At 51.9% G+C, this 10,356-nt stretch overlaps 1 protein-coding gene across 1 annotated transcript; it reads right to left on the reverse strand.

Annotated features, from left to right (window-relative positions):
- Positions 1 to 3,898: 3,898 nt before the first annotated feature.
- CCT3 (chaperonin containing TCP1 subunit 3) lies at positions 3,899 to 9,074 on the reverse strand. The gene is made up of 14 exons (XM_073566930.1): positions 8,912 to 9,074; positions 6,958 to 7,019; positions 6,837 to 6,887; positions 6,704 to 6,766; positions 6,521 to 6,617; positions 6,327 to 6,444; positions 6,036 to 6,222; positions 5,811 to 5,960; positions 5,478 to 5,610; positions 5,159 to 5,240; positions 4,908 to 5,088; positions 4,534 to 4,779; positions 4,326 to 4,457; positions 3,899 to 4,242 (listed from the first exon to the last, which is right to left on the reverse strand). Exons 1-14 carry the CDS (start codon positions 8,937 to 8,939, stop codon positions 4,135 to 4,137), a joined length of 1,638 nt encoding a protein of 545 aa, XP_073423031.1. The 5' UTR covers positions 8,940 to 9,074; the 3' UTR covers positions 3,899 to 4,134.
- Positions 9,075 to 10,356: the final 1,282 nt, after the last annotated feature.

Below are 10,356 nucleotides of genomic sequence, written 5' to 3' on the forward strand. Positions count from 1 at the left end.
GACGAGATATCATTCGTGGCACAGCATGGCAGATTGGGCACTGACGAGATATCATTGGTGGCGCAGGATGGCAGACTGGTCCCTGACGAGAGAATTCCTGGCACAGGACGGCAGACTGGTCACTGACGAGATATCATTCCTGGCACAGGACGGTAGACTGGTCCCTGACAAAACATCATTCGTGGCACAGGACGGCATACTGGTCCCTGACGAGATATCATTCCTGGCACAGGACGGCAGACTGGTCCCTGACGAGATATCATTCCTGGCACAGGACGGCAGACTGGTCCCTGACGAGTTATCATTCCTGGCACAGGACGGCAGACTGGTCCCTGACAAAACATCATTCGTGGCACAGGACGGCAGACTGGTCCCTGACGAGATATCATTCCTGGCACAGGACGGCAGACTGGTCCCTGACGAGATATCATTCCTGGCACAGGACGGCAGACTGGTCCCTGACGAGATATCATTCCTGGCACAGGACGGCAGACTGGTCACTGACGAGATATCATTCCTGGCACAGGACGGCAGACTGGTCACTAACGAGATATCATTCCTGGCACAGGACGGCAGACTGGTCGCTGACGAGATATCATTCCTGGCACAGGACGGCAGACTGGTCGCTGACGAGATATCATTCCTGGCACAGGACGGCAGACTGGTCGCTGACGAGATATCATTCCTGGCACAGGACGGCAGACTGGTCGCTGACGAGATATCATTCCTGGCACAGGACGGCAGACTGGTCGCTGACGAGATATCATTCCTGGCACAGGACGGCAGACTGGTCGCTGACGAGATATCATTCGTGGCACAGGACGGCAGACTGGTCGCTGACGAGATATCATTCGTGGCACAGGACGGCAGACTGGTCCCTGACGAGATATCATTCCTGGCACAGGACGGCAGACTGGTCACTGACGAGATATCATTCATGGCACAGGACGGCAGACTGGTCCCTGACGAGATATCATTCCTGGCACAGGACGGCAGACTGGTCACTGACGAGATATCACTCCTGGCACAGGACGGCAGACTGGTCCCTGACGAGATATCATTCCTGGCACAGGACGGCAGACTGGTCACTGACGAGATATCATTCCTGGCACATGACGGCAGACTGGTCCCTGACGAGATATCATTCCTGGCACAGGACGGCAGACTGGTCACTGACGAGATATCATTCATGGCACAGGACGGCAGACTGGTCCCTGACGAGATATCATTCCTGGCACAGGACGGCAGACTGGTCACTGACGAGATATCATTCATGGCACAGGACGGCAGACTGGTCCCTGACGAGATATCATTCCTGGCACAGGACGGCAGACTGGTCACTGACGAGATATCATTCCTGGCACATGACGGCAGACTGGTCCCTGACGAGATATCATTGGTGGCGCAGGACGGCAGACTGGTCCCTGACGAGAGAATTCCTGGCACAGGACGGCAGACTGGTCACTGACGAGATATCATTCCTGGCACAGGACGGCAGACTGGTCCCTGACGAGATATCATTCCTGGCACAGGACGGCAGACTGGTCACTGACGAGATATCATTCATGGCACAGGACGGCAGACTGGTCCCTGACGAGATATCATTCCTGGCACAGGACGGCAGACTGGTCACTGACGAGATATCATTCCTGGCACATGACGGCAGACTGGTCCCTGACGAGATATCATTCCTGGCACAGGACGGCAGACTGGTCACTGACGAGATATCATTCCTGGCACATGACGGCAGACTGGTCCCTGACGAGATATCATTCCTGGCACAGGACGGCAGACTGGTCATTGATGAGATATCATTCGTGGCACAGCATGGCAGACTGGTCATTGATGAGATATCATTCGTGGCACAGCATGGCAGATTGGTCACTGACGAGATATCATTCGTGGCACAGCACGGCAGACTGGTCATTGATGAGATATCATTCGTGGCACAGCATGGCAGATTGGGCACTGACGAGATATCATTGGTGGCACAGGACGGCAGACTGGTCCCTGACGAGATATCATTCCTGGCACAGGACGGCAGACTGGTCGCTGACAAGATATCATTCCTGGCACAGGACGGCAGACTGGTCACTGACGAGATATCATTCCTGGCACAGGACGGCAGATTGGGCACTGACGAGATATCATTCCTGGCACAGGACGGAAGACTGGTCCCTGACGAGATATCATTGGTGGCACAGGACGGCAGACTGGTCACTGACGAGATATCATTGGTGGCACAGGACGGCAGACTGGTCCCTGACGAGATATCATTCCTGGCACAGGACGGCAGACTGGTCGCTGACGAGATATCATTGGTGGCACAGGACGGCAGACTGGTCACTGACGAGATATCATTGGTGGCACAGGACGGCAGACTGGTCACTGACGAGATATCATTCCTGGCACAGGACAACAGACTGGTCCCTGACGAGATATCATTCCTGGCACAGGACGGCAGACTGGTCGCTGACGAGATATCATTCCTGGCACAGGACGGCAGACTGGTCACTGACGAGATATCATTCCTGGCACAGGACGGCAGATTGGGCACTGACGAGATATCATTCCTGGCACAGGACATAAGACTGGTCCCTGACGAGATATCATTGGTGGCACAGGACGGCAGACTGGTCACTGACGAGATATCATTGGTGGCACAGGACGGCAGACTGGTCCCTGACGAGATATCATTCCTGGCACAGGACGGCAGACTGGTCGCTGACGAGATATCATTGGTGGCACAGGACGGCAGACTGGTCACTGACGAGATATCATTCCTGGCACAGGACGGCAGACTGGTCGCTGACAAGATATTCCTCAGCCTGTAAAGGGACATCGTGCAGAAATTCTGTGCTGCTGACAGAATGGAGATGTATATCCCAGTATGGTACAGTAAGATGGTGGTCTATTGCAACGCGTTCCAAAGTATATAATTTCTTCTTCAGGAAAAACCACATGTATCTTCAGACTGATCAACTATGATATATCGTTCCTGGCTCAGGACCAAATACTAGAAGACCATGAAATATCATTCCTGGCACAAAATGACAGACTAGTCGTCCACAAGCTATTATTCCTGACAGAGGACAAGATATTACATTTCACGGGGACTCAGTTTTCCTTGTTGCCTAAGGCCTGTTTCACACTTCCGTTTTTGTGTCCGCCAAACGGATCCGTTTCCGTTTTTTTGACGGAAACTGATGCAAACGGATCCGTTTTTAAAAAAACGGATCCGTTTTTTTGACGGATCCGCGGTAACCACTAATGGAAGTCTATGGGACAAAAAAAACGGATCCTGCAAAAAAATGGCGGATCCGTTTTTTTACGGAAACCAACGGATTTTGACGGATTTGAAAAAAAGGAAGTGTGAAACAGGCCTAATACACATGGCTTTGTTGGACCTTTATCATGCCCACGCTGGGATTTATTTATTATGCTTTGCTTATATAGCACCATTATTTCCACTTTGTTTTACAGACATTATCATTGCTTTCCCCATTGGGGCTCACAATCTACATTCCCTATCAGTAGGTCTCTGGAATGTAGGAGGAAACCCACGCAAACACGGGGAGAACATACAAACTCCTTGCAGATGTTGTCCTTGGTGGGATTTTAACACACAACCCCAGTGCAGCACGGCAGCAGTGCTGACCACTGAGCCACCATGCTATCCGTAGGTTACTATCCTCCTTGTTGTACTTGGAGGTTACCGCTTTTGGACGCTCAATATGGAGTTCACTTCGCATCAGACTTTTTTTTTTTTTAACAGGTCAGAGATCCACCTCCTGTGGCTGATAACAGAATAGAAGAGCTGGCATTAGGAGCCATTATGAAGCAGCACCCCCTGCAGGAGTAATGAGGTTACAGCAGAGGAACCAGATCTCAGACAGAATCGATTTGAAAGAAAAGTTTTATTTTCTTGGTAGCAGAAGATGGCCGACTTATGGAGGCCCCGCTCCCCTTCATCCTCCTGGACAGCAATAAATAAAAAAAACTAGACTCCCTGCCAAAGCGCGGCATACAGACAACACGCCAATGTGTTTGACAAGTGCCGATATGTCTGGAATGCTGGAAGCGCTTCCTGGGTGATCAGCACACCATGTGTCCTGCTTCCCAGCAGGGAGGTAGTCACTCCTGGGGGTTCCCCGGAGCTGCGGCCGGTGCCTTCCCCTGATCGTCTCCCTTCCTCTTGTGACCGGATACGATGTCATCGATGCGAAGCAGCAAGATGGCGGTCTATGGGCGGCAGAGGACAGCACATCACTACAGGCAGCGTTCTCATAAGCAGAGGCCTCGGCGAGGCAGTGCTTTTTTCTTACCTCCACAGCCGTCTTGTACGTTTGCAGCTTGACAGCTAAAGGTTCCCAGATCCCTAGGTCTTTCATGTTCACCAGCACACCGGTCTCACCGTCCACACCCCAGGTCTGGCAGCCGTCCTGCGTGTGTTTTGCCTGTAGATGGATAATGAGTGTTGATTAGCTTGGTTTTCGGCTGTCGTCGCCCACCCCCAGGACTTGGCCATCATACCCGCAGCGATGTCAGCACCCGGATAGTGCTAGCTCCACAGTTTTGAATCAGGGTCCTTGGAATGACCTCTAAGGCCTGGGCCACGGCTCGGTATGGCCACTGCTCCACCCCAGTCATGGTCTTGGACTTCTCAGTCAGGATGTGGGCAACGCTCATCTCGGCAGCTCCACCTCCCGGCACAAGGAATGGGTCAATCATCACATTACGGCACACCTGCATGGCATCCTGGAGGTTGCGCTCCACTTCCTGTAGGGATCATAAGGGATGGTCAGGATTACAGGCGACGCTCATTACTCAGCCTTTCTGGAACCGACAGAAGATGTGACCATACTATGATGCAGTATGATGGCCGCTCCGGCCCCTGCAACACTCACCGCTAGGATCTCCTTACTGGCCCCACGCAGCATAATGGTGCAGGCCTTGGGGTCTTTGCATTCTGTGATAAATGTGAAATACTCATCACCGATCTTCTTGACCTCGAAGAGCCCGGCACCGGTCCCAACGTCCTCCTCCCGGAGCTCATCTGTGCGGCTGGCGATATGAGCTCCACAAGCCCTGGTGGGAAGAGAATATGTCACCAGAAACCTCCCCCACATGGAGGTTCTTACACAACCACAAACGTTACCTGGCTATTCTGTTGTTGTCCGTTTTGCGCACTCTCCGGATGGCAGTGATGTTGGCTTTGACCAGGTAATGCTGAGCAAGATCTGGAACAAAAGATATAACAGGAGCTCACATATACTATAAGAAGTAAGGGGGCATCACTTTAAACAGACTCCACACACAATCGGCCTCAATCATAAGAATCACTAGAAGCAGACAGCTCCTCTAAGTAGTTCATAAACTTGGACCAAGGTGTCCAAGTCACCAGTCGTAGTGTGCAGTCAACCTGATAACAGAAAACACTAGAAGCAGTGTCCCTTTAGTAGGGATCCTGATCGTACCGGAGATTCCCTTTTCTGTGATCACTAGGTCAGGCTTGAGTCTGATGATGTCCTCACAGATCTGCTGGATGTATTCTTCTTCCATTTGCAGGATTCGAGCGAAGTCTTCCTCCCGGGTAATCTCGATCTCAGTCTGCGGGAACAGTGAGGAGAGGTGTCACTGGCCAGTGTCCAAACCCGACCTACCAATCTCAATCTCATCACTCATGACTGAACAGTTACCCAGAGCCACCACTAGGAAGCACACACCATTAACAGGATAGGCAATGAGTTTCTAATCTGTAGAAGGTTAGTCCAAAAGCCCCTCCTGGTGTCATGCATCATACTCTATACCTGGCTCTCTCCCTTCTTGTACTCCAAGGAGCAGTCCAGGAGGACGATGCGTGGATTCTTAATTAATCTCTTCATCTTGGGGTGTGTGACGTCCTTGTTCACCATGACACCTCTCAGGACACAGGATTCCTCGATGATCCCACCTGGAATCTGGTGACGTCAGGAAACGCAAGTCAGCACCGGAGTATCTGAAAGGATATATCTGATGGAGGCCCCGGGACTCACCTTCTCCACTTTGGCATACTTCTTTATGTCAAACTCCTTCCTGCCATTCTCCTCAAACTCCACTGTCTTGACGGCGTCCAGGGCGATGTTACATGCCATGTCCGCCCAGCGCTTGATGGCCTTGGTGTTGATGGCGCTGTTAATTATCTTCAGCATGAGCTGCCGATCACTTGTGTCCACAGGAGTGCTGCAACAGGATACAAGGATTCAGTCTAAAACTCCCCACCCTCTTCATCTCTCCTGACATTTTACAGTTTTGGCCACATATATCAAATTTATCACTGTGGTCACCTGATCTCCTTCAGGATGCTGATCATGTCATCCAGGGCCTTGCGGTAGGCACTGATCACCACGGTGGGATGAATCTGCTGCTCCAGGAACTGCTCGGCCACGGAGAGCATCTCCCCGGCTGTGGAGACAGGAGCCAGTAACGAGGACAGGAAGCAAGGACTATCGATACTTGGGAAGGTAGCCGCAAGCCTCACCCAGGATGATGACTGATGTGGTGCCGTCTCCAACCTCCTCGTCCTGTGTGCGGCTGATCTCAATCATGGACTTGGCAGCTGGGTGCTGCACCTGGATCTAGAGGCAACAGAGGAAGAATTGTCATATATTTCTGCCCACACAATGTGAATAACGTCCCCTGGGGGTCTTGCCCCATCACCCACCTCTCGCAGGATAGCGTTTCCGTCATTGGTCATCACAATCCCTCCCATGGGATCCAGTAACATCTGTAAAGTAAGAAGCATTTACTACGGAGTCAAAAGGGCTGACAGTCTACAGTAGGGGGAAATCACTCACCTTCATCATGGCACGGGGGCCCAGGCAGGTGCGGATAATGTCTGCGATGGTCTGAAAGGGACGGAGATAAGTCAGAAACTAATCCGAGATGAGGAGGGCACGCTCACCTCTGCGTACTTACCTTGGCCGCGTTGATGTTCCCGGCCTGGACCTTTCTCCCAGACTCTCGCTTCATGTTCTGACCTGAGGCACAAACATCACACTCAAAATTATTGGGGCAAGATCGGACCAAAAATGTGTCTACCCACCTCCCATTTCACCCACTGTCCAGAATACAGCAAATAAATCACTTGTTCTTCCACTGCAGAGCCTGGCAGAGCCTAGCAGACATATTTTCCTTGCAGTGGCAGAAGTTTAACGACTGGGATTGCAGAGGTCGAAACAGCGTGGGCCCACCAACGCCAGCAGAAACTTCAACTGGATGTATGTCCTCAGATGCACATCCAGTTACAGTGTATTGCGGAAATCTACTACTCAGGTCCTTGCACAGCAACAAACGCTGCCGGCCAATCAGAGGCAAGCAATTGACGTCGATGTGCACGTGACTGGGGCTATATGGCCGTGACATTATGCACTCCCACTGCTTGCACGCCAAATTCAACTGCCGGCTTCAGAAGAGGAAACCGTGCGGCGGGGAGAGGAGGGAAGATGTGTAGTTATTTTAAAATCAGTAAGCACCAGGTGGCCATACTACTACATGGATGACTGTGGGGGGTGCCTCGTACTGTATGGAGGACCGTGGGGTGATGTGCCTCGCACTACATGGAGGACCATCGGTGGTGGGTGCTTCGCACTGCATGGAGGACCGTCGGGGGTGTGCCTTGTACTATAGGGAGGACTACGGGGAGTGCAGTACGCTATAGGGAGGACTACGGGGAGTGCAGTACGCTATAGGGAGGACTACGGGGAGTGCAGTACGCTATAGGGAGGACTACGGGGAGTGCAGTACGCTATAGGGAGGACTACGGGGAGTGCAGTACGCTATAGGGAGGACTACGGGGAGTGCAGTACGCTATAGGGAGGACTACGGGGAGTGCAGTACGCTATAGGGAGGACTACGGGGAGTGCAGTACGCTATAGGGAGGACTACGGGGAGTGCAGTACGCTATAGGGAGGACTACGGGGAGTGCAGTACGCTATAGGGAGGACTACGGGGAGTGCAGTACGCTATAGGGAGGACTACGGGGAGTGCAGTACGCTATAGGGAGGACTACGGGGAGTGCAGTACGCTATAGGGAGGACTACGGGGAGTGCAGTACGCTATAGGGAGGACTACGAGGAGTGCAGTACGCTATAGGGAGGACTACGGGGAGTGCAGTACGCTATAGGGAGGACTACGGGGAGTGCAGTACGCTATAGGGAGGACTACGGGGAGTGCAGTACGCTATAGGGAGGACTACGGGGAGTGCAGTACGCTATAGGGAGGAATACGGGGAGTGCAGTACGCTATAGGGAGGACTATGGGGAGTGCAGTACGCTATAGGGAGGACTATGGGGAGTGCAGTACGCTATAGGGAGGACTATGGGGAGTGCATTACGCTATAGGGAGGACTATGGGGAGTGTATTATACATCTGCTAAGGAGCCCCATAGCTTCCATGTACAACCCTGGTGAGTTTAATAATTCATTTTCTTATGTACATTAAAGTACAGCGACAGAACGGGGGACATGTACCAGGATAGGAGATAGATATAAACCAGGATAAGGGATATCTATACACTAGGATAGGGGGCAGCAAAATGAATATATGTACCAGAATGAGGGAGATATAGATATATAATTAAGATGGTGGCGGTCCTAATCTGGCACCGGGGTCCATCAGACTAGCTACACCATTGTGCACCAGTCACACAAGGAGTCACCAGCCACACATGACAGCAGTTGCTAGGTAACAAAGGAAACTTTTTTGACGTATCACAGTCATTACTGGTGACCTAATTAATATTCAGCTCTATTTGCATAAGTACACTCTCTGATAACTGCACTAATTATCATTATTGACAGGAGAAACAGCGCTGCCAGCGTTTGTGGCCCAGACTATGACTGAGCAGATTCTGTCTGCCTCCATCACTCACTTAACACGAGTACCGGGCGGCCCATCATCCTGGCGGCAGCAAAGGCGAGCGGAGACCACGGAGCCGGCAACAGGGTTCAGAAGATTCTGGAGAAAGAAAGAGCAGGGCCTTCTGAGCGCACACAAACGGAAGGTGCAGACCGTCAGCCAATAGCGGAAGTAGCCGCTGCGCCTCCACCAATCCCCTCATAGAGGGCGGGGCGAACAGGGCTAGGCTGCGTAAGCTAGGTTGGCGCAACACTACCGTTGAATCCACATGGTAGCCATTTGGTGTTGTACGCATGAGCGGCGGTGCCTGTTTCATCGCACAGCTTTCCGGGAAATGTAGTCCATGCTCTTGGTTCTATAGTCACACAGCGCGAAGCGAGAAGCCATTGGCATTCGCGATGCATGGTGGGAGTGGTAGTTTTCTTTCTGGATACTCGTACATAGGATAGGACCAAATTAAGTAAACATGCTGCAGAATCAGTGTGTGAAGAGAAGCACAGATAGCAGCTGGGCAGCGACACTCAGTGGTGATATTGTTAAATGCAGTGTTGGCGACTCTGCAGGGAACTTGTAACGTCAATTCAATCTTCTACATTATCAGCTGGTTTCACATTAGCGTTTTCTTGCACAGCACATCGTGCGCGTCCATGCTCCATGCGCCCCTATGTTTGACATGGGGGAGCATGTTCTAGTGTTTGCATGTGTTTGTATGCGTTTTCGTGCGCATGCGTTTACTTGTGTGCGCCTAGGCTCACCGGATGCAACCTGTTGCATTTTTGGTCCGTCCAACCTGTGTCAAAAAAACGCATGCGCACGGAATGCGCCAAAATAACACATTACAGTCTATGGGAACGCAGGCGTGCACATGGATATGCGCACGCCTGCGTTTAAAATTGTATGCGTTTTAAGAGTTAATAACGCGCCCCGGGGGCCGTGGGGTACTCATTACTGGGTCCGTCGACTTCAATGGGGGACGGTGTCACAGTGGCCGCGACCCGGTCCGTGGCCCCAGGTGGTCATGAAAAAGGAAGTTGTTTGGGTGTAATAAATTGGGAATAAAGGTTTATAGATAAATACATGACGCCACCTGTGGTATTCTGGTCAGAGGTGACCAGCGCTGCTATGTTGTTCCCCTGAGACTGTTGGTGTGACGCAGCTCAGGTGACAATGGCTCTCTACAGGTAGAGCAATAGTCCCAGGGCTGTTGAGAGTTGTTTTTAGGGGTGATGTTGTCAAGCGGAGTGGAGGATGTAGCAGTGCTGAGTGCTGGATGTGGAAACGAGACAAGGACACAGTTGAATGCAGTTCAAAAGGGCTTCACTCACTGTCTGGTGCACACAAACGCCCACTTCAGTGCTGAGTCCTCCAGGTCAGGGGTCCAGTAAACTCCCTGGTAGATGAGTACACCCCTCCAACACTCCCTCAGTATGTTCCTTCCTAGGCCGTCTCACTGTGCTG

Source organism: Dendrobates tinctorius, unplaced genomic scaffold, assembly GCF_039654945.1.
Source record: "Dendrobates tinctorius isolate UK_male_01 unplaced genomic scaffold, ASM3965494v1 ptg000019l, whole genome shotgun sequence".
NCBI classification, from domain to species: domain Eukaryota; kingdom Metazoa; phylum Chordata; class Amphibia; order Anura; family Dendrobatidae; genus Dendrobates; species Dendrobates tinctorius.